Source organism: Anarrhichthys ocellatus, unplaced genomic scaffold (genome assembly GCF_004355925.1).
Source record: "Anarrhichthys ocellatus isolate YVR2014 unplaced genomic scaffold, GSC_Weel_1.0 scaffold16, whole genome shotgun sequence".
NCBI lineage: Eukaryota > Metazoa > Chordata > Actinopteri > Perciformes > Anarhichadidae > Anarrhichthys > Anarrhichthys ocellatus.
The window spans coordinates 8,616,903-8,641,780 of record NW_022280046.1 but is presented as its reverse complement, the minus strand read 5'-3'; the positions used below and the strand labels follow the sequence as shown (position 1 = coordinate 8,641,780).

The following is a 24,878-nucleotide window of genomic DNA, read 5'->3' as shown; positions in this document are numbered from 1 at the left end:
TTTTTTGCCACTGATACTAATTGCTGATCATTGATGATCCATAATGGGAGATGCAGATCCCTTTTGTGGTTCATTATAGCAGCTCCAGACTATTTTATTTTTTTGCCACTGTCCCAAAAATCATTTCAACCGCTCTGAAGTCAGTAAACCATCAGACATTCTAATGTTATCCTTTTACTTTGTTATAGTGATTTCTTTCCTTCATAAAAACAAGTAAAAGATTGTATATTAGTAGTTTTAATGATGTATTATAAGCTGCTTATAGCTAGTGTTAACAGGTCATAATTCATCTCTAATATCTCTTTATGTTGTTGTGAAAACATCTCCTTCAAACAACTAGATTCTCACCAACACTACATTTTACAAGATTACATGTGAACACATCATAACGTTATCATTTACCTTTGCCCAATACGCATCGTAATGTAACTTACCTAATGTAACTCCTGTCAATTTAAAACTACTGCACAGATCGACAATAGTCCGTTACACCACTAGTTCATTTATATCACAATCAACCTGCAGAGAATTACACTTGCAGTAGAGAGTTGATTGATGAGTCAATATTTCCTGGTAGTTTTTTGTCTACGTTACTTTGTCATTGTGGGTTATGCAACGGTGTTTAAGGCTGGAAAAGAGCAATGCATCTACAAGTCATACTGATAGAGATGCAAACCTGCAAGAGTCAGTAAGTAAATACTACGCTTCTGTGAGACTGTGTGATCCACAGCTATTGCATGTCAGAATCAACCTGAAGGATGATTTTGAAAATGTTTAAAAAGCAAAAGACTCAAAACTGAGACCCAAACTCGTCCCGTACCCACGTCTTTTATGACCAGATCCAACTGGTGCTACAAAATGTTGAGCCCCAAAAGAGACAATTATTGGACAGCGATACATGCCAACATGTCGCGTTACAGCAGCACATACGGATACATCCTAAAATCCGGAAAGAGAAAAGCAAATGCGAGTTACGCAGATATATCCATCTTCAGTTTGCTGCTATTATCAAACATTAGCCACCATCAGCTAAAGGTCACACTAGACCAAGTAAAGCTGAAGTTATACTTTGCGAGTCTGCTAGAGTCTGTGTTTACATCAGAGGGTGTACGTCTGGGTTCAGTGCGTGGACAAGTCTGATATAAGCGTTGGTGTAGCGATCGACTGCGTGTGTGGAATGCTTCCTCCAAGCCGACAGGGTAAAGAGAACTACTTTGCGTCCTTGGTAACCACAGCGGCCTGTGTACGTGTCCTTTTAGGAGTATAAAAGACTGCACCAGCAAAACCCCTTATTGTATTGGATCAGTGGGTGTTTTATTGCTCATCAATGTAACTTTTCATTTGTAAGAGGAAGACTGCTATTTCCTCATTCAAAAGTAACATGGTTAAACTTTAAATCATATGAATGTTACAGCTGGCAGGTTATCAATTTGCTACTTTTGTAATTTCTGGTCTCTTAGCAAGACAAAGTGACCTCTTTTTAACTATTAAACCCTTTTTAAATGAAATGTATGCACCATAAGTAGATAAGATCAGTATTACTGAGCAAACAAAAGCATGTGTAAGATGGGCATCAATGCGCATTAACCGACTTCATACTACACATGTCTATGAGGGATTTTAGCCAGGTCTGCTGCAATATTTGACATAATTACCAAAGAACAGTGAGTGTAAAACAAGAATCGCAGGTTGAATTTGATGAACAACAAGGAAGTCGGCTGTGTTAATTTGATATTATGTGTGCTTCCTCCTGATGTCACCTCTCTGTTTTGCTGAGTCATTTGAGTGTTTTTGTGTTGCCGGTCTTCGTGGAGGCTGAAAGCTGATCATCCAGCTGAGCCGACCTGTATCTCACTAATAGACACAGCGAGACTCTGTGGGACTGAAGCCACAACATGTTTCCAAGAACAGTAACCCTTTGTGCATTCTAGAGTCCGAGATCTACCAGAAAGCTGGTGGAGTTGTCAGAGTTCCGATGGTTGTCTGTAATGAAATGCAGCTCTTGTCTTGTTACAGACGTCCCTACTAACTGAGCCACTGCCTGCACAGTCAACCCAGACACTTGCTAGTGCTTCTGTTGTAGAGGAGACATTTCAGCAAAGCAATACTCTAACCATGTCACCTGTCCACATACTTTTGGTCTGGGACCGTTTTTCCCTGGTTTAGGCTAGTTCCATTGTTATTTATAAAGCATCCGATGATATTTTTAGACCGTAGTGTTCTTCCAACTTTGTCGCAACACTTTGTGTTTGAAAATAAAACGGGTTTCACAGCACTGCCTCAGTACTACCGACACCATGAGAACTGACGATTCAGGACAAATGGTTCAAGGTGCAATTGGTTTTCCCAATCAAATGCATACTGCAGGCAAGAGTACATACTTTGTAAAGGCAGCTGCAGTATGTACTGATGTGAAACCAGGCAGCAACCTCCAATAAGGAAGTGCCTTAAACTTGCATTCTCTCTAATGGCCAGCAGGGGGCATCTCTTCTTGTTGCATAAAGAAGTCTGATTGTATAGAAGTCTATGAGAAAATTACTCTACTTCTCTCTTGATTTATTACCTCAGTAAACATGAGTTTATGGTCTCAATCTCTAGTTTCAAGTCTTCTTCAATACAGCATGATGTTCATTTAGTAAATTATGGTCCAAATATGGTCACTCGCGCTCCCTGGATGCAAAAAAAACACTGGTGGTGGCCAAAATCCAAGATGGCGACTGCCAAACTCAAGGCTTCAAAACCGCAATCCGCAAATCAATGGGTGACGTCACCACTTCTTATAGACAGTATAGAGTTAAACTTAAAAAAAAATAATAAAAAATGCTCGAAATCCATGCAACAGAGTTTATTAGCGTGGGTCAAGGGTCAAAACTGCCTACTAAGCACTTTGAAACACTTTTTTTCTGTTATGAATTTAAAGAGATCAGTAAACTGGATGACATCACTATGACATCATCAGGGTTATTTTCTCAGAGTATCTCACTGATCATGCAACTGTTCTCACAGGTTGAGTAGTATTCCTGATGACCAACAAACTGCTCTTGTGTAAAAGTGGCATAGTGCCCCTTTTTAAGATGTATGTTTTCTGCAGTTTATCAGCACAGGATAAAGAATAGTAATTCACTCTTCTTCTTTTTTTTTTTTTTTTTTTTTTTCTTTCTTCTCTGCAGGAAAACTCCATCAAGACGTACAAGTACAACGTCCTCACCTTCCTCCCTCTGAATCTGTACGAGCAGTTTAAGAGAGTCGCCAACCTCTATTTCCTGGCTCTGCTCATCTTACAGGTACATCTGAAAAGAGAGTAACTTCCTGTCTTCTGATGTATAGTGCTGCAATTTAAAAAAAAAAACAAAAAAACAAAAAAAAAAAAAAAAAACAGTAAGTACCATCAACTGTTTTTTTTGTTTGTTTTTTTGTTAGATTATTCCGGACATTACTACTCTGCCCTGGTACACCACACTGATTCCTCTGGTGGTGGTGCTGGGAGTCACTGCCATCAAAGACCTGGTGGACGATCTGGTAATACTTCTCTTTTGGAAAGACGCACACACACACTGCTAAATCCATGTCAGGTTTTATCATTGTATTTTGATTATTTTTAATCAAACATCTTCAAGCGCAGGCTGTAGCTGCACGCGTTTCCAGAAATCATCCATAGAACTTTGAGAGGATGCTGGCATTGCCTTTTTGAAGCCAATACTGTAATACAAAATTAAACGTTTAATATTAAATAAATATGATTTCATATTTACACAAGTTTGTTAATTTTTGATGCAAAGGAGTGCAAAAAAATCAATTTCAGACAAAGATCTAGAAATCAATTGATTGCTGTTCAAGCTCCAGTACATTGCCACGTGATTGCATAAGTAGGAAGTTATCCGTTTTGTCCTGACATCTTTTTAATTAAAATTCTTCCAGGCGCGGCACAGGATGGACAATGAGATCAACAACAGGAAGTGTGATGTGCTGCTGGACGGCGGGTCAGAACAACAAACATTTTCTATTCACTTGGAGGATATCTTGTTTTATAACTCAATCTCGAAATACTGACGCCCTTTTTGAGAAATGCCAGTAGCTCAAGTTCTCGGTTGACCAAGTGTTTTCGTTAAAAGAAGTATTTTGAGCATTTATTTGGCATTTTGAAATAAATCTACTTTGACATCTGACGCATATCAAATCGTGTTTTGTGTTGTATTTGAGGTTTGTTCTTGTACAATGTGGGCCAGTAAGTGGAAGCTCCCCAAACTTTCTTATCCTCCATTTAAAAAAAGAGAACAACATACAAATGCAAAATAAAAACTCTGATCGGTCTCTGCTTCAGGTTCCAAGAGTTGAAGTGGAGAAACCTCCAGGTTGGAGACGTGGTTCGTCTGAAGAAGGACGACTTCATTCCAGTATGATGATTTATGATCATTTTCTTTCTGAAATGTGTGACTTCCTGCAATTTCCAGCTGACCCACAGTGGCACCTCGAAACCATCAGAAATGGCACTTTGTTAATCGTTGCCAACTTTGAGAAAATTATTATTTTTTATCTAATTTTCATAGACATGTAGTTATTTTTAAAACCTTTTATGTTCAATCTATCAACAGTTATACTACCTGGTTACATCGGTCACAATAGTTGGGTAGCGATAACGTGGCTAACTGATGTAGATCTGTTCAGGTTCACGGTCAGTCAGTAAGCACATATTAAAGCGAGGGTAGGTAATGTTTTTAAATATATTATATTCCATTTCTGCTTAATAGATCCCTCTAAATCCTACACACTGGCCTTTTTGAAGCAGGGCAGAAATGCAGCAGAAAGCAGATGTGTGGTCAGATTTGAGTGTTAAACACTTCCGAATGGTTGATGAATTGCTTTTTTATTTTTTTTTTAAACGTGTATATCTTTGGTATCCTCTTCAGGCTGACATCCTGCTGTTATCCAGCTCCAACCCAAACAGCCTCACCTATGTAGAAACAGCTGAGCTCGACGGGTAAGACTCTCTGGCCTTTTTTTGTTTTACCAGAATCACATAATTGTTACCGTAATTTAGTGTTACGGACACTTAGTTTTGAACTGTAATATTGACTGCCCTATTCAAATGTAATAATGGAATACATTCTGTTTAGAGATACTGCTGCTCAGCGTTCTTTGTTCTGACAAGTTTTTGTTTGAGCCGTAGTTTCTTCAAGAGTTCAGTCAACACATTACTCCCCGATAAGAGGAGAGCAAATGTGTAAAGCGCTTCTGCCAAGAGCTAAACAAACTCTGCCAAGCTCGGCCTTGTGACCAGTGTGACCGTATGTTCTGCGATTAAGTGAGAAACGCCTTTGAAATCAAACAGAGGCCTACATGTGGCTCGAATTGAACTATTAACTAGCTATGTGGCACACAGCTTGCATCAGAGAATTACATTTATTTTCATAAATAAGCTTTATTTATCTTGACTGATCACGTTACTTCCTAACAGCATGAAGTGAAATTAAACATTTTTAAAAAATCCTTTTCATCTTAATCCAACTTTGATGATCTTGTATCTGTTTACCTGTGATTTCCTCAGGGCTTGGTTTACAGTCCTTTTTGCATATGTGTTTTTTTCCCCTTCAGGGAGACCAACCTGAAGTTTAGGCTGGGACTCAGAGTGACCGATGAGAGGCTGCAGGAGGTGCGTCAGCTGGCTGAGTTTAATGGTAGGCACGCTTCACTACTACAAACCAAGTTTATTTGCATAAACCTGATTCGCTTTTAGTCACTCAGACTTTTAAAGTGAAGTATAAATCATTAAAAAAATATGAAATTGTTTATCCTTTCGTCTCTCCCGAAGCTCTGATCGAGTGCGAGGAGCCAAACAACCGCCTGGACAAGTTCGTGGGGACGATGCTGTGGGAACGGGAGCGCTACCCTCTGGACCTGGACAACATGCTGCTCCGAGGCTGCACGATCCGAAACACAGAGGCGTGTCACGGCCTGGTCATCTTCGCAGGTGAGAACCCCTCGACACGAGATGACATCACTGCAGAAATCCGAAATTTGTGAAAAGAGCATTTTAGCGCTGTCAAGTGTACACTGAAGATGTGGATAAGCGACATCATCTTCATCATCAACATCATTTGGGTTGTTGGCACCACAAAAGAAGACATTTGAAGACGTCTTTTGCATTTCTCTTTATTTTGACATTTTACAGTCCGAACAATTTATAGATTGAGAAAATTCAAATAATTGTCACTTGCAGCACAAATCACCATTAATTCCTTATTAGCAAATTAAATTGAACCTTGATAGTAAATAATTCAGAATATTATTGATGATCAAAAACTATGACTGATTGCAATGGCTATCGTTGGCACCTTTTGATATGTGATGTCATAGGAGCTGACACCAAAATCATGAGGAACAGCGGGAAGACGAGGTTCAAGAGGACCAAAATTGACGAGCTGATGAACTACATGGTTTACACGGTAAGACAAAGGAGGCGAAATTCATCATCATTAATCGTCTGTCTTCCTTGTCAGCTACAACAGCGTATCTGAGTTTTAAATTTGCGAGACAAAAACTGAGCGGGTTCTTGTCAAGGAACTATATTACTTTGCAAGGTTCGATCAACCTCATCACACCACAGATGCCACCTTCTAAAGACTGCGGGACGTGAGCCGCCAAGTGCAAAAATGTTAATTATTAGTATTTATTTATGTTCATAAACGAACACAGAAAGAACATGAAATAAAACGTATGTATGAATCTATAAGGACCTTCACTTCGGACATCGTAAACAGCAATCTTCAGGATTTATCAGATAACCCATTGGCAAAATAATACGCACAACAGGCCCAACATGAAGATAAAGTACAATGCATACCGATGTCGGCGTTCATAAAATGACCCAAAAAGGACAACAGAAAACGCATTTATGTATCTTTCAGGAACTTCGCCTCGCTCAGAGGTCATCCTTAACAATACAATACAACTTTGGACGCAACAAAATTCAGACGATGGCTGGCTTTACTACAGTTTCGTGCTCGGCGGCTCACGTTACAGCAGTGTTTAAAGGTTGCATCTGTTGTGTGATGAGGTTGATCCAACTTTTTTTCAGATACATTTATGACTTTATAATCTTGGACAATATTACATTTTTTTTTTTTCTCGTAAATTTACGACTTTGATCTCATAAATTCATAATATTCCGACATTTTTTTACCTACAATGGCCCTAAAATACCGTCGTCTTCGGCTGCATGTTCTTTGTGTGGTTTATCAATATCACTGGGGCTTTTTGATAGTCATTGTGTAACCGCATTTCTGTTCCCTCCCTTTAGATCTTCGTGCTGCTGATCCTGGTGGCGGCAGGTCTGGCCATCGGGCACTCCTTCTGGTACGAGGAGATCGGCTTAAAGGCCTGGTATCTGTACGACGGCAAAGACCAGAGCGCCGCCTACAGAGGCTTCCTCAGCTTCTGGGGATACATCATTGTCCTTAACACCATGGTGCCCATTTCGCTATACGTCAGGTGAGTAAAACCTTAACCACGTATTTAGGTGGATGAGTAGTGTCAAGGATACTGGATTTGAGTGTGGATGTTACGTTCCCCTTCCTGTATTTTGAACGTTTGTGTCAAAGGGAGGTCTTTCTGGCTGCAACAATTAAACACCTCTGTTACTAAAAGCTGATTTCAGAGAAGCCCTCCTACTACTGGCCTTGTCATAGACAGTGTAAAGTATCTACGCTCCATGGAAAAGATGACTTATACCACAGAATTACTGTATTCTGGCTGCAAAAAGACATGAGTGAAATGAGATTGTTACGACTCTCAGGAAACCTTTGCTTTGTCCCTCCCCTCAATGCAGACTGGCCAAACATAGCGTAGAATCGTCCGGCACCGACCAGCATCCGATAGACTATCCTGCCCTGCTTCATAGACTCTCATGCAATCGAGAGTTTCTTTCATTTTCAGGCTGGTTTGGTGGATTTGGTGCTGGTCAAACATTGTGTAATAGTAATACTTGCTACCCGCAGAGGTTGGAAGGAGTTTCTACGTAAAAAAACCAACCTGTGGAGCTAACACTAGCAGCGTACGGTAGCACCTCATTAACTAGCGCTAGCACTTCTATGCTACATGAGCAACTGAATGTATACACATGCTGCTTTTGCTTTTTAATGATTGTAACAGTGAATTAAGTCCTGCACAGCTTTGCAGGAACAGCGTTGTTCCTTAATTTCATTGTCTTCTGTCTCGATCGCCAGGTGATGTGGTGGGTCACTTTAACATTGTGTTCTGTAGCTTTAGCTTCTATCTTTATCTTTTTAACTTGTTTTGGCTGCTCAGTCAGTTTGAGATCCTGGATTTATCCTTCAAACACATATTGTAGACCCTTCTGTCTGCTAACCTCCGAAGTCGCTTTTCCAATCGTCCAAAAATGAGATAATATAACTCCAGGGAGTGCAGTTGGTGACAGCGTGGGCTCTAAGGTAACGTAGCTCTGACATCTTGTCAGAGTAACAGCGGGAGGCGGGGCTTAGTTTGAGACTCACTTATCTTTTTTTCAGGCTTTGAGAGAGTAGCTCAATATGTTCACAAATATTGATTGAACTTCTCTAGGCCATGGACGTAACATATGGAAATTCTTAATATAGTTGGTTTTACCCTTTTTTTTTTAAATGTGAAAAAAGTGGGTTTGACCCACATTCAAAATACATTAGACCCAAATATCTACTGTTCTCCATTGAGGGTCAGATGTCAACAACATGGCTCAGAGAATTTAACTTTGCTTTCCTCGGGAAAACATCTGTAAGGTGCAGCTATACATCTTCAATTAAAACACTTTCCAGTTACAAATGCTCTTTCTAACTTTAACTAACAAACACAGAACAGCATTAGTTGGTTCCTGGTTAGGTTTGATGTCACCGTCGCATTTCATTTTGTCAGTAAGCCAACACAACCAACTGCACTGCATGGCTGCTGCAACTGTCGTCAGACTTGCTAACTAGTTATCCAAGATAACCATGTTGGCAGCAGGGAGGCTTCATAGCATTGCTTTCCTCTTCTCTACCTCATCACTTTTCCACTCGGCTTCCACAAGACCTGTGGAGTTCTGACACATCGTTGTCGGAGAGCAGCTCCACCTCCAAGAAGTTATTGTCTAAATTAAAATCCATCTCCTGTTTGCTTTGTGCTCAGTGTGGAGGTGATTCGTCTGGGCCAGAGCAAGTTCATCAACTGGGACCTGCAGATGTACTACGCAGAGAAAGACACACCGGCTAAGGTACAGCTCAACTCAAGGTTTACTTACTAGCTTTTTAGGCAGTGATATCTTTAACCTGATAATTTTTTCACTTTTCATGAAATCAATGATTGCCCCCCCACCCCGTACAGGCTCGAACCACCACCCTGAACGAGCAGCTCGGTCAGATCGAGTACATCTTTTCCGACAAGACGGGAACTCTCACACAGAACATCATGCAGTTCAAGAAGTGCACCATCGCTGGACGCAGCTACGGTACCGATCCGCTTTATTTCACTCAAACACAAAAATGCATGTTAATGTTTGATATTTTAGTGAGAACTGAATTGTCACCCTGGCAGAATTGGCGCCTCACTCCTAGTTACTGAAACTCTAACTATGGCCTTTCTCAGGGAGCTCACCCTCTCCAGTTAGAAATAGAAAGAAACCCATTAAGAGGTAAAGTGAAATGAGAGCGACACCTGCTGCCTTTTATTAGAATGACAACTGTTTTCTTGATACCAAAGCCATCTAATACAACCAGTTTCTGCAGGAACTAATGTATTTTCTCTGCCTGAACCGATTGACAACATTGTGTTATCAGAAAGATGAAGAACGAGCCTTTTAATGATCCATTTGGTCGGAAACCAGTTCAGTGCTGCAAGAAGAAGTTGAATTTAGATAAGGGCAGAGCAGACAAATTGTTGAGTAACATATCGACAAAAGGCAACAGATTCAAAGTTTGCAAACGGGTTTGTTGTGTTGGTCTGTGACACAGGTACAGTGCTTCACAACGGAAAGGAAACACGTTAAAACAGACCAAATAAAAAAATACATATGCCGAGCGGCATGTACAGATGAGCAGGACTCGGCACTAATCTACTGTGCGCAATAATCTCCAATGCCTTTATTTGGATTGGATTTAGCATGTTGTTTTTTTCTGCTCAGATGTTAAGCAAACATCGGACTTATGTAGAAGTGCAAGTCAGTCCTCTCCAACTAATGTTAACCTGTTGTTTACCTGTGTCCATCTCAACAAATGCCACACAGGCATCCCATAATCCCCTCCATTTCTGGATTACTATTTCACTGCAATGGGACCGCACTAGGGTTCGCCCAAACAAACTTCACCACAGTTAGACGATACATTGGCTTGTGAAAGCTTCCTAGATTGGCGCCCCAGTATGAAAAACAGCATGTACGAACTTCATGGAAATCAGCAGGAGACAAAAATGGAGATGAAATAAAACCCATGACAAGAAGATATTCTTTATGTGGCACTCCTTCTTTGCCTCTGCAAAGAAGGCAAAGAAGTCATGACTCAGTCCAAGTTTTTGCTCTCCTGTCCACAGGTAACCCGACCACAGCCGAGGGAGTTGTGCTGGACCGAGGAAGGGTAATGTTTAATTAAATATAAATATTGTTGCTATAGAAGAGGATCTTACTTCCAAAATATCATGATTCACATGTAAGATGTTTATCACATGTGTCTTTGTAGGAGAAAGAAATGACGTAGACAAATTCAATTTCATTCTCAACATATGGAAAGTGATCCATACTTTAGATTGTAAATTGATTTTCAGATATTGATTGAAAATAATGGTAACATGTAACGGTACAATACTGAAACGGATGAATTACAATTTGTATTTCATAAGTCTTGATTATAAAACTACTGATATGCCTTTTTGGTGATCAATATAAGACATACAAAATGTGTAGAGTACATATTTTCTATTTATTATTTGTGAATAACTTTATTCAAGGAGGAATTGTTAAAACAATTTTAAAAATAATAATCATAAAGCGTATGACACCGATGATCACTATGTATATTAAAATGATGCACAACAAATATAAAAGTAGCTCTTCTCATGAAAAAGTTTTTGACTAAGCTAAAGAGGAAAAACTATTATTATTCACAACAATATTATATCGTTTTTGATCAGTTAACTACTTGCGTAACTCACCGGAATAAAAACGAACTATTTCTACTTTTGCTCCTCGTTAGCCGGTCGACTGGAGCTGGAACCAGCAGGCTGATAAAAAGTTCCAGTTCATGGATCATGCTCTGGTTGCCCGTGTCCGATCCGGGAAGGATAAAGATGCGAATGAGTTCTTCAAGCTGCTCTCTCTCTGCCACACCGTCATGGTGGAGCACAAAGAAGGTGATCCTAAGATCCTTAGTTTGGGGCAAAGGGAGTGGAGCTAATGAGTAAACCTGTCTGTCAACCCTAATGCACCCTGAAGAGTATGTTTCCAAGTGTGGTTGTATGAGGTGCTTCTCCATAGTGTCCTACCTCCAGTAGATGGAGGCAGGAGTAACAGCACGGGAGCAAAGCGATGTACTGCTGTAGACGTATTTAAGACACCTAAGAAAAGCCCTAACCATTTAAGTGGACGGTATGTTTTCACCCCTTTACTTTCCCTTTACACAGCCCTTTCCAACGGGGCACTGAAGCCGTTATCGATGCTATTTTCAAAGCCACAAGACTCCATTATCAAAAACAGTCATTTTACCTCACAGAACACAGGAGTTGCTGGTCTTCCGCTGCCTTGATTGGTTAGTTATTTTGTGTTAAGTGTAACTTTAGTGTAGCTTTGGTGTTTTTAAAGGATTAGTTTGGATTCCTAACAGTCGCACAATAATAAACAAACTGATCGAAGCAACGGTAGACCTGTGAGGTAAAATCATCGTTTCTATAAATGGAGTCTGGTTGCTTTGAATAGAGCATAGATGGATATAACGGCTTCGGTTCCCGTTGGAAAAGATGTCTGCCGGTAAGATAAAGCTGTGAAAATATAGAATACACCTAAACTGATATTGATTTTTGTAGGAAGCACAAATTGGTTTTGCTGCTGCCCAGGTCCACAGCAGTACCCCTGTGCTGGTACTCCAAACTGGGGGCGTGTCGACCGCCATCTACTGTAGGTTACACCCTGACCAGGGATAAATACCTCTTACAACCCCACTTTAAAACATCCAAGGTATCCCTCTGACGCTGCATTAAGCAGTATTTTAGGTATTGTCAGTGAATCGAGCACAGACGGGTGCATTACCACAAAAGAGAGAACTGCAGGCGTTGCATCGAACAGGATCTGCTCATGTATGTTCACATCTTCCCCTCAGGCGAACTGGTGTACCAGGCGGCGTCTCCCGACGAGGGCGCCCTGGTGACGGCCGCCAGGAACTTCGGCTACGTTTTCCTGTCTCGCACGCAGGACACCATCACCATCAGGGAGATGGAGCACGAGAGCACCTACGAAATGCTGGCGCTGCTCGACTTCAACTCCGACCGCAAGCGCATGTCCATCATCTGTACGAGTGCACATACACACGCACACTATTGTGCATACAAATGCATTTCTGATTATGTTTTGGTACAGTAGTTATAATAACAGAAATAATAAGTTGTGACATGCCAGTTGTCAAAAACCTGCTGAGTGCCATTTTGACTTTTAAGTAGACGTTAGTGTTTGAGGCTGGCATACAATGATACGGCGTTAGTCCGTCCGGAAGGCTAGCGTTGGAGCAGCTCCTGTTATGCTAGCTACACAGTCTTGCAGATTTAGCTATGCTCGACTTTAGATGGACGACTTTATCAACAAATATAAACTTGCACTTCGCCTCCACAGGCGTGAACTACAGTCACAAATCTGCTGATATCAGGTTTAAAGGTCCAGTATGTAGCGTCTATTGGCAGAAAATGGAATATCATATTCATAACAATGTTGTCATTACTGTATAATCACCTGAAGCTAAGAATAATTGTGTTACTGTTAGCTTAGAATGAGCCCTTAGTATCTACATAGGGAGCGAGTCCTCTTTAAGGACAAATGGACCCGTTGGGAACGTGACACACAAAGTTTAGGACTGGTCCTGATTTTGGGACTTGACTCAATAATTCGTAGCCAAGGTTAAATACTCTGTTTCTTCTCTCTCTCTCTCAGTGAAGTTTCCTGACGGTCGCATCCGTCTCTACTGTAAAGGAGCCGACACAGTCATCTACGAGCGTCTTTCCCCAAACTCCAGACACAAAGAAACCACCCAGACTGATCTGGACGTGAGTTGGCAGAACTTTCCTCTCATTTGCACTGCTGTATTTAATACACAGGGTTCGTACGGTCATGGAAAACCTGGAAAAGTCATGGGATTTTAAAATGGTTATTTCCAGGCCTGGAAAAGTCATGGAAAAAAATAAAATCCCAAAAGTTTTGGAAAAGTCATGGAAATTTGTTATATTCATATTTTCATGTTGTTCATTTGCTCCGAGTTGCCAGCCAGCGTTTCTCAGATTGGAGTGAGACGAGGAGAAAATGTGATGTGATCTTCACAATAGAACATCTTTGATGTGTCGAGTCTTGGCCAATCAGCGTTCAGATGTGTACAGCGTCTTCATTTCCCTCCGTTAAAGTTTGAGTTACGTTATGTCCGTTACCGTTCATACTTGCTGGGTTAAGTTAATGTCCACTGCATGCAGAACTTTGTCGACTGTTAACGTTCGTCATTATCACGATTTAGAAGGAAAAAACGTAACGTGATGAAACATGCAGCCCCCCCGTGTTCCGGTTCAGTTCACGCGGTCACTCGATAACGTTAAACCGGAACACCGGCGCATCTGGTTGTTTGTTTTAACTCAAAGTAGAATGAGGATGATTTCGTGGTGATAATAACGTTTAAGATAACGAAACATGAGGCCCAGATACTGATGAGATGATGAGGTCAAAGAGCTTCAGGAAGAGGAGGCTGTTTGTGTAGCGCAGCTTGACGCAGGGCTGAGATGTGGGTGGAGCTGGGCCTGGATAAAGGTGGAGGTGAGCCTGGATAAAGGTGGAGGTCTAAACAGACGTGAGTACAGTTTCCTGCTGTCAGTATTTTAAATGCATTGATAAGGCAGGGTATGCTACATGCAGCCTCTGCTCCAAGGAGATGAACTGCAGCAACAAGGGCTCACATGCCCTCTCATCACACTGTTCACACTGTTCACTCTGATGACCACAGCCAGTGTACCAACAGTCCCAACAGTCCCACGTTGCTCTCAAGAACCCTGAAGTAATGAGAGGGTTAAGGTGCCTGTACCTTCATTTCAGCGGGTTGCTAATGCGGAGGAGTGTATAGATCACAGCTATTATTTTACTCTTGATAAGCTACCTTAGCCAGAGTAGATTATCATTTTCATTTAAATAATTGAACTGGATTGAATGCATATTAATTGCAAATAGAAGATAGGCCACAATTCCAACAGCTTTGCAGTAACAGTGGAAGTTAATATGAAGACATACAGTAACAGGGTTCAATGAAAACTTTGCACTACAAAGGGAAAGCAATATGTGCACTAGCTGGATGCTGCTACCTACTAAAGCTCTTATTGATGTGTCAGTGTTATGAATGCCTGTCAACCAGAGTATATTTATAAATGTTTATTCTTTTAATCAAACTATTGTCTCATTCGTTTGTCATTTAAGGTAGACTGTATGCTTTGGAATTCTCATTGTTAGTTTAAATACTTTTCTCACTTTTTCATGTATACACCGAGATTTCACAAAATGTTTGGTCATGGAAATTTGGTGAAAAGTCATGGAAATCCATTCGTCAAAATGTGTATGAACCCTGAATACAGCTAGTCTTTGAACGGCAGACGCATGTAGAGAAACCACAAGATGCGTGTACGCAGCTGTTTTTGTTTTGAAGGAAAACACGGTCTGCTTTTTTGTGCTTCAGGTCTTTGCCAACGCGACGTTGCGGACGCTGTGCTTGTCCTACAAAGACATCACCACAGGGGAGTATGAAGCCTGGTCCCGGAAACACAAGGAGGCCCAGGTGACCATGTCCAACAGAGACGTTGCCCTCGACCGCGTATATGAGCAGATCGAGTGCAACCTGATGGTGAGTGGAAAACAACAAGAACATCTTTTTTTTTTTCTGTTGACCGTGAAGGACTCAGCAGCTCTTTGTTGTTTTTCTCTCCATGTCTCCCTTAAAGGTAGAGTGTGTAGCATCCTGAGGATCTATTTTGTTTTCATTAGTGTAGAATCACCTGAAACTAAGACTGGTTGTGTTTTCATTAGCATAGAATGCCAGTCATATCTACATAAGGAGCGGGTCCTTTCATGTTTTTACATTACCTAATGGTGAGCGACGGTAGTATTCAGTTTGTTGCAATCTGCAACCTCACTGACGGATGGCACTAAATCCTACACACTGCTCCTTTGGCTCTCTGGTTTTCCTTATCTGATTTGAAAACCTGTAAAAAGTAACCGGCCGTGTGCCTCTGTTCAGCTGATTGGGGCAACAGCCATTGAGGACAAGTTGCAGGACGGAGTACCAGAGACCATCGCTACACTGGCCAAGGCGGACATCAAGATCTGGGTCCTGACTGGAGATAAGAAAGGTACCATCAGAGTCTGTTAGTTGGCCTGTACTCACGATCATGAGGCAATAAGAACCACTGTCTCAATGGGGAAAAAACACTATTATTTGGCTGAAGTACACTTTTGGAAGTAGGAATGAACCTGCCCGTCTTTATAATATTACATAAAACTGGATTAACACCAACCTTCTAAAATTGAATAATGTTGCCGTTAAGCTGCTTCCTCCTTGATTTGGTACGTAGGAAGAGAGCACTGGAAATGCTGTTTAACAGCTACAGATCAAAGCATTTGATCATCTGATCAGAACATGCTGCTGCATCCGCTTTAATTAAAAAACAAAACAATTCTTGTACAATGTTTGCTCCCCTCACTTTGAATGTCTTTTTCCCCAGAAACGGCAGAGAACATCGGATATGCTTGTTCCCTTTTGACAGACGGCATGCAGATCCACTACGGAGAAGACGTCAAGTGAGTTGATTTAAAATCTATTATCAATGCTAACTGGTATTACTACTCTTATATGTATCATATATGTCATGAATATGTTGTTCATTCTGTACACATTACATCTATTGTACTTCTGTCCATCCTGAGAGAGGGATCAGTCCTCTGTTGAGTTTTTTCCTGTTCCGATGTGAAGGTCCAATGACAGAAGATGTCGTATGTTGTACAGATTGTAAAGCCCTCTGAGGCAAATTTGTGATAACGGGCTATACAAATACACTGAATTAAACTGAAATAGAACCGATCCCTCCAGGTTTGTTGCGTGTCTCACCTCTACATCAGGGATGGAAGTCTTTCCCTTTGAGTCGTGTAAGAGTTTGTCTGCTGTTCCTGTGTTTGCAGTGAGAAGCTGAGCATTCGTCAGGCCAACCGGAGAAACCAGCCTCAAACTATACGTCGAGGCAAAAAGAAACCCGTGGAGCCTTTCTTCCCCGCGCCGGGCAAAAATGCTCTCGTCATAACCGGAGGATGGCTGGTGAGTTCCATTTTAAGATGAACACCGTTTTCAAATGATGACCAGTTTAGAATTTAGATGTGCAGCTATGAGGGGAGGGGATATTTTCCCCGTCAGCCAACATGGTGGATTGTGCTCATCGATTCAGTTTGTTTTTTTCAGAACGAGATTCTGTACGAAAAGAAGAAGAAACGTCGCCGTCTCCGCTTGCGGCGTCTCGGAAAGCGAGCGCCTCCCACCAACCCTGGGGACGGACAGCCGATGGACGACTGGGAGAAGGAGATGAGACAGGTGCAGATACGTTGATGTATAAAAGTTTGTGCCGCCACATGACGGGTTGACTTGACAACAAACACGGTGAACTGTCTCTGCAGATCGACTTTGTGGACATGGCCTGTGAGTGCGAGGCGGTCATATGCTGCCGCGTCACACCGAAGCAGAAGGGAAACGTGGTGGGTTTGGTGAAGAAGTACAAGAAGGCCGTGACGCTGTCCATCGGAGACGGAGCCAACGACGTCAACATGATCAAGAGTAAGGACACAAACGAATTTGCGTTAAAGGACAAACCGTCTTCAGCGTGCTAAGCATTCCAGTGACTCTACTGTAATCTACCCCCCCCCCCTTCCAGCTGCAGACATAGGGGTTGGCATCAGCGGTCAGGAGGGGATGCAGGCCGTCATGTCCAGCGACTACGCCTTCGCTCAGTTCCGCTACCTGCAACGCCTGCTGCTGGTGCACGGACGCTGGTCCTACATCCGAATGTGCAAGTTCCTGCGTTACTTCTTCTTCAAGAACTTCGCCTTCACACTGGTCCACTTCTGGTACTCCTTCTTCAACGGATACTCGGCACAGGTGAGCAGCATTGGTCCCGATCAGGCGGTTTGATCTACTTTAGTCCCAGACATTTAGATTTTCCTTCATATTCATTAATTTCAATGAATTGACCATTAGATTCTATTTCTTCCGTATACCTTGACATTTTGGCCTCTAGGCCTTTTGAGATGGTCTCTGTGTCAGTTTAGGTGATCATAGAGTAAAGTCTTGTCTGACTTGGCTGTGAGACAGACCACACCTCGGACCCAGGCAGCAACCTCTGCTTCTGAAAAGTGAAGCCAATGTGGAAGTGGCTTAACCTGCGTTCTCTCTATTGGCCATCAGGGGGCGACTCCTCTGTTTTAAAAAACAAAAAGTCAGATTGAAGTCTATGAGAAAATGACTCTACTTCTCTCTTGAATTATTACCTCAGTAAACATGAGTTTATGGTCTCAATCTCTAGTTTCATGTCTTCAATACAGCATGATGTTCATTTAGTAAATGATGGTCCATTTAGAGTCAAACAGACCATAAAGCAGGGAATGCTTTTGGGCTTTGTCGTGTTCCTTCTGGTTGCAAAAAAAACAAGATGGTGACGGCCAAAAGTTGAGGCTTAAAATTTGTAGTCTACAAACCAATGGGTGACATCATGGAGACTACGTCCACTTCTTATATACAGTCTATGGCTGGACCCTCCTATCAGAACTTGCGTAACGTGCAGAGGTGAACAATATGGGGCAAGGGACCAAACACTCTGACTATTGTTCCCCTGTCTGCAGGTCACCTATGAAGACTGGTTCATCACTCTCTACAATCTGGCTTACAGCAGCTTACCTGTTCTGCTAGTTGGACTTCTTGACCAGGTAATAAACAGCCTTTGTTGTGGACACAAAGTACAGTACAGAAAAAGGTCAATGGCTGCGGGTACACTACTGGTTTTACAAATTACATTTAATTTTAATTTTAATTTTTTTGGGTAAATCTTCGTTAAAAGTATCATTTTTAATACTTTAATAAACATTGCATTTTTTTACTCTGTAAATTCACGGCCAAGTAATTAGTACAGCTGACATTTTACATGTCGATGTGAAAGTAAATGTGTTAGAGAAGACTTAGGTCAATGTGTTAGAATTAAAAACTGAACTTTGTTAACCCTCCTCCTCTCGTTGCAGGACGTTAACGACAAAATGAGCCTAAAATTCCCCAAACTCTACTTGCCCGGCCAGCAGGGGACGTTGTTCAACTACAAGAACTTCTTCATCAGCTTGTTCCACGGCATCTTCATCTCGCTCATCATCTTCTTCATCCCCTACGGGGCCTTCCTGCAGACCATGGGGCAGGACGGAGAGGCCCCCTCCGACTACCAGTCCTTGGCCGTCGTCACCGCCTCGTCACTCGTTTTTATCGTCAACCTGCAGGTGAGCCACGTTCAGTTTGAGGGCGTGTGACCGGTTCTGGCAGCCCAGATGAGAGCATGCTAATATGCTAACATTTGGATCAGCTAAAATTTATGCTCAGATTCAGTAAGATTTGATTTTTCCTTGTTCATGAATGGTATTAGCTTGAAGTAACAAATTATAAAAGAAATTATTTGAAACACTGAATCAGAAATGAATACATATGATGCTGTCATTGTGGAATATTAGGTTTGTCCAACCTTTAAAGCTACTTAAGGAGAAGTATAAGGTGGAAGTTGGATTTATTTTACGTGAATGACCTGCTGACCTTCGTCATCTCCTTCCCCTCTTGGTCGTCAGATCTCTCTGGATACCTCCTACTGGACCTTTGTGAACTGCTTCGCGGTCCTGGGCAGCATAGCCATCTACTTTGGCATCATGTTTGACATCCACAGTGCCGGGATCCACGTCATCTTCCCTGCACCGTTCACCTTCACTGGTCAGTCGCCGAGCATCCACCACAGTGCGACGCGGTTAACTCAGCTCGCCTGGCTTTATAGTCTCCACCCCGAAAACACTCAGTGTTGCTTCAGAAGTTGCTTCTGAAAGTTGTATTTATTTTTTGAAAAATCACAGGAACCCAGGATTTTCCGCCACAATTGGCCAATAGTATCGTAGCTAAGAAACTAATTACGCACGGCAAGCCCGTCAAGCTTTCATAATTGGAATATCAGGACCACTGGTTGCGTTGCTCAACATCCTCAAATCATTTTCTCTTGTAAACTTGTTTTTTACAAAATATATAGCAAACCTCCAACCTATTTCTTGCTTGTACAAGTATGTAAACTACACATCGGGGAAAAACAGGGTTATGTCAGAACATCAAAATAGTCTTTCCTTATTATATTAACAAACTCAGGCTTGCCTTCTTGAAGCTTTTTTTTGTTGTCCACTCAGTCTTTGTGCTGATGGCTCAACCTGGAGAGTTTTAGTGAATCACTCCCGCAGACGGTAAAGTGCCACATCAAACCTCGCCGTCTTCGCGATTCTCATGGTGCGTATATTTGTTGTGTGCAGGTGCAGCGTCGAACGCTCTGCGTCAGCCCTACCTGTGGTTAACCATCATCCTGACTGTGGGCATCAGCCTGCTGCCCGTCATCTGCATCCAGTTCCTCTATAAAAGCATCTGGCCCTCTGTAGGAGATAAGGTACGACCGACATGCTGCTGGGTCCGTCTTTAAAAGGAAATCGTCATAAAATGTCATTTCTCCCAATACGGCAGTGTTTCTTTAATGTTCCCTGCTCATTTCTCATCATCCCCCCCCAGATCCAGAGGAACAGGAAGAGGTACGAGATGGAGATGGAAGAGGAGGAGAGGAAGAAGCCGCCGCCCTTCGAGCGCGGCCGACGTTCCCGCCGCTCCGCCTACGCCTTCTCTCACTCCCGCGGCTACGCCGACCTCATCTCGTCCGGGCGCAGCATCCGGCGGCGCCCGACGGCCCGCGGCGGACCCCAGGACAGCATCAGGGAGGTTCCCCAGAGAGAGGCCGAGAACATCTGACGGAGCCGAGCGTGAGATGGAGCAGAACTGTATCCAGAAGGGGTTTTAAATATTTGGGAAAGTTCGAGGAGCGCTTAGTTCATCCTCATTTTTCACTGCTTAAATGGTCAACATCGGAAATGGCGCAGAAACAAACTGCAGCCTGGTTGGAGTTTAGAGCGACCTCTTTCTTGAAGAAAGTTAAATGAAGCGCTACTGAATGCGTCTCCAGTCTGACTCCACTGCCTCCAGTTCCTCCTCTTTGCACAGACTCTTTGTTAAAATTCAGATGAAAAAAAAAAAACTCACCGACGACGCGACCGCGTTACCGGGGCTTTATGTCATGCAGCGACTGTGACTGACAATGTTGTTTAACTCAGGATTTTTAAATAGAGAAGCCTTGTTTTTAGTCCGTTTGTCATTGCCGGATGTGTGGGTGGACGTGGAGCCGTAATGTTATTTTATATGATGCTTATTTTTGGCATTCATAGTTTTAGCCGGATGTCTGCGGGAGCACTTGATATGTTAGTGTTTTATTCAAATTAAATGATATATTTTTATGCCAGTCAATTTGTCCGTTATCTGCATGAAATCAGACATTTTAGTTCAGTTTCACTTCCGTCCGTTAAGATGCAAATCCAAAGGTTTTCCTTCAAATTAAAACAACGGGCTGAAGCTAAACATATCAAGGTATGCTCTTTTAATGTTTTATTATAAATAATGGTGGGATGTTACTATGCCAGGTGGTTAGATGTTCTAAAGTGTGTCTTAATTTAAAAACAACTTGTAAATAGTGATCTTCTCTCCTGTGCTGCATCACATGTCCCAAGTGTCCTTACAGATGGATGTTGTCGTCGCTACCTTAAGGAACCTCCACCTTTTGTTCCCGCCTTGAAATCTTCTTTGAAATCTTTGAAAATGCCTCTTTCAAACCGGAATCCTATTATTTGTTCTCTACCTCACTGTTTTGTTCTTTTAATATGCCCCAAGGTGCCTGAAACACACTCTGTAGGGAAACTGCAAGGAGCTCAAGTTTGTCTTCCTGTTTCCAGAATGTAAATTCAAGCGCTCCTTACTTCTAATGGGGAAAGAAACACAGCAAGGAGGTCTCGGGCTATCTTCATGTTATTATGTCTAAGTAGTTTGTTCGGTCCTTTCTGTTTTGTTGTTTTTTTTACTTCTTGGAAGTTACATCCCATGGGAAACAATAATGAGGATTTCTGTTTTTTTGTCACTGGTTGTTTATAACTAACCCAAAGGTGATGTTTGTCTTTTTCCAGTCCTGATAATCACACTTGGGATGTTCTTAAGCCAAAAGTGACACGTTCCCGGTCCGTTACTGTATCCCCCCCATGCTGGTGTTACTGTATGCAGACGTCTTTTTATTACTGAATGAATGGAGGCAGATGAGAACTGCTGGTGATTGTACCGGCAACAGTTTCGTCTCTGTCATATGACGGTATTTTATCATGTGGTTGTTAATAAAAGCCAAGGGCACATTTAGCAATCTCAAACGAGTGTTTATTTTATTGTGGTGACTCACGCCTCTCATTTTATGTATGATTGTGGTGATTTTCATTTAAGGCAACATTAAGAAGTACTGTTACCCAGTGGTAGGCTACATTTATCAGTAACTTATTTTGGTGCATATATTTGTTTTTGTTTTTTGACCAAAATAAGTTTGTTTTATGTAAATATCCAATCCAAATCTTTATGTGAATCATGTTTAGATAGTTATCTATCTGCAATAACTTGAATGATTTAAGCAAATAATCGTTAGAACGGAAATTTATTAAATAATTAAATATAACGGTTAAGAGGTTTTTTTTTTTTTTTTTTTTTTTTTTTTTTTTTTTTTTTTTATTCATTTTTGGGACAAAAGTAGTTTGCAGTTTAACTGTTATCTATATTCTATAAATTATACTTTGACCAACGGATATTTTCTAGAGAGTATGTTGTTGCTAAATTGTTAGCATAATTTGTTACATAAGGGGGAAAAACTTGACCACTGAAGTCCCAAAACACAAGAACACAACGCCCTAAATATTAGCAGAGAACACCCAAATACAATGTCCTTAATTATCACTATATATTTAGATATTAAGAGAGGTTGCATTCAGTATGGATACACTTTACTCTGTGCAGTAATACCTGTACTGGAAACTCCCAGTAATGATCCCCTAACCATGATCAACATTTTTTAAATCCTTAGAGGAAATGGTAAAGAGCCCGCCAGGTGTCACAGAAATGAGGTGCTTTGAGCTAAATGCTAATCAAAATCAAAATACTAACATGCTGATAAGTTGTTGATAAGAGCAAGCTCCAAGGAAAGGCACACATGGCCTTAGATGCGAAAAGCCATAAAACACTGCAAGCCCATTGGACAAACAGCCACAGACACCCCTGGACCCCATGTGGCTCAGCCCTGCTTTCCCTGAAACTATAAAATCTCTGTCCCACCTGAACACACCGCTCTTCCCGTCTGACTCACGTCGATGTAAGGAGGCACAGAAACATAGCTTGGCTGTTTTTAACAGAAAACTCGGCCATTCCACGCAGTTCAATTCGCAAGTAAGGAGGCAAGAACAACTTTGCCTTTAAAAGAACATAGCTTTGTTGGTTTTCAAAGAAAACCCTAGGTCAGTCTTACATTCACTGGACTAATGAAGACTGTTTTGTTTTGGGATCCTGAGGCAGAGAACAGATAACTTCTATGCCCCGTTCTCTCCCAGTTAAAGTCGACTTTGTGCCGGATATAAGGACGAGAATCCCCTTGACTTCTGAAGGGAATTATCTGCCACAGAGAGACTTTATAGATAGATAGATATATACTTTATTCATCCCGCAAGCGGAAAGTTGTTAATCGCGCACAGCTTGGAGCTGCGCAGCCTGAGTTTAACAGACAAACTCAGAAGGACCATTAAGCAATCATCTCACCGAAAGATGTTTAGCTTGGTGTCTGGGCTTAGTTAGGTCATTGTGTTTATTACCTTGTTTGTGTTTTGTTCTAAGTTACTGTATTGCTATAACTGACTTTATCATTTAAAAGACCAGAACCGCCGGTTTCTGTTTGATAAGTTAACAGTTTCCGTATTCCACAGCTGCAGTGAGGCTCTGCCTTGCTTTGAGTGAAACTACCCCTCCCTTTTCTTTTTTCGTCCTCTTTCACTAACACACACACACACACACACATTCTCTCTCACCAGATTGTATGTTGACTTTAGATAGCATGCTCGTAAATGTATAGTATTTGTTGTTAGTTTTAGATATTATTTGAACTGATCAATATCATTGGAACTTAATAAACTCTGTTATACTTTAAAGAGCAGCTTTCTGTGATCACTTTTGTGCATGTGTATTGTGATTATAGCTGGATATGTGGCCTGTTGCTCGAATTCAAACCTTCACTTTCACTCTGAATGTGAAATAGTACTTTGACTATTGACATTGTGAGTGAATACTAATTATGAGACTTAGTTTATAGTTTGGTTATTGGTCCCTGTTCTCAGGGTGGTGCCATTTTATTATTAATAATCTTACTGACATTAATAATTCTATTCATGTCAATAATTCAGTTTTCATCTTTGCTGATAACTCAAACACGCTCCTTTTCATTCCCAACATACATTTGTACGGATTGATAGGATTTAGCATTACCATATGATTAAGTGACGTTAACATCTGATAAATTGCCCCCACGTGATGTCACTGAAGTTGTGTAAACCTCTGACCTCTGTGTAGCCCAAACGCACCCAAGTTGAGTTTCATCGTGGATAATGTAAGCACTATGTTTTGTCCATTGTGAGTTATAGGACAGCAGTGATGAATCAAAAGAGTACTCTTTGTACGAGCAGAATGGAAGAATCGAAACAAAACTGCATTCAATCTGAGAGTCTCTTTTCTTTAGTTAATGGCCTGACAGTCCTATCAACATTCAGCTTATAGCCAAGTAAATGTTAAAAATGGCAAATAATTGACAGATTGTTGTGGCTGAAACCTTGTTATGTCACATGGCTTCTCCAATCAGACTACCTGTATTGCTTAAGCCTTAGAGGACTGGGTGTGGACATTATGGCGATATCCATCATTGCAATAAGTTTCAGCTGTATACTGCGAGCAAAATGATCGTTGCTCTATGTTGTAAAGGGGGCCTATGAACACGTCCAAAGTCCAAACCATTTATCTTTAGGGAACAAATCAAAGACTGATCTGATAAATCCTCTATCTACATTTTTGACAGGATATTTGGTGGTTGATGCATGTTGGTATTAACCTGACCCGCCAGATGGTTGGTTACACAGATCCACCTGAGAAGCTGTCATTGGAAAATATATTTTAAAAAGGCAGGGACTTTAAAAAAACCAACTAGTCCAGAAGTGCAGACAGGAGCACGGACTGAGAAAGGCAAACAGCTCCCGTGACAACGTGACATCATAACAGCACAACGGGACTAACGGCACAACAGGACTAACGACAACAGAACTAACGGCACTAACATGACTAACGACACAACATGACTAACGACACTAACATGACTAACACCACAACAGGACTAACGACACTAACATGACTAATGACACAACAGGACTAACGACACAA

General features: G+C 41.5%; 1 protein-coding gene across 1 annotated transcript in view; it reads left to right on the top strand.

Moving 5' to 3' along the window:
- The window catches only part of atp8b1 (ATPase phospholipid transporting 8B1), a 31,038-nt gene extending 9,256 nt beyond the window's left edge, over positions 1–21,782 (top strand). Inside the window, exons 4-30 of the mRNA XM_031855754.1 lie at positions 3,171–3,284; positions 3,421–3,519; positions 3,919–3,980; positions 4,322–4,394; positions 4,908–4,978; positions 5,593–5,675; positions 5,810–5,968; positions 6,355–6,443; positions 7,298–7,488; positions 9,157–9,241; positions 9,352–9,475; positions 10,552–10,595; positions 11,211–11,367; positions 12,330–12,518; positions 13,151–13,263; positions 14,922–15,086; positions 15,480–15,591; positions 15,964–16,039; positions 16,418–16,550; positions 16,692–16,820; positions 16,904–17,060; positions 17,158–17,381; positions 18,122–18,205; positions 18,515–18,760; positions 19,100–19,238; positions 19,817–19,947; positions 20,067–21,782. Of these exons, the coding sequence (XP_031711614.1) occupies positions 3,171–3,284; positions 3,421–3,519; positions 3,919–3,980; positions 4,322–4,394; positions 4,908–4,978; positions 5,593–5,675; positions 5,810–5,968; positions 6,355–6,443; positions 7,298–7,488; positions 9,157–9,241; positions 9,352–9,475; positions 10,552–10,595; positions 11,211–11,367; positions 12,330–12,518; positions 13,151–13,263; positions 14,922–15,086; positions 15,480–15,591; positions 15,964–16,039; positions 16,418–16,550; positions 16,692–16,820; positions 16,904–17,060; positions 17,158–17,381; positions 18,122–18,205; positions 18,515–18,760; positions 19,100–19,238; positions 19,817–19,947; positions 20,067–20,300 (3,483 nt within the window). The 3' untranslated portion in view covers positions 20,301–21,782. The remainder of the gene's footprint in view (positions 1–3,170; positions 3,285–3,420; positions 3,520–3,918; positions 3,981–4,321; positions 4,395–4,907; positions 4,979–5,592; positions 5,676–5,809; positions 5,969–6,354; positions 6,444–7,297; positions 7,489–9,156; positions 9,242–9,351; positions 9,476–10,551; positions 10,596–11,210; positions 11,368–12,329; positions 12,519–13,150; positions 13,264–14,921; positions 15,087–15,479; positions 15,592–15,963; positions 16,040–16,417; positions 16,551–16,691; positions 16,821–16,903; positions 17,061–17,157; positions 17,382–18,121; positions 18,206–18,514; positions 18,761–19,099; positions 19,239–19,816; positions 19,948–20,066) is intronic.
- Positions 21,783–24,878: the final 3,096 nt, after the last annotated feature.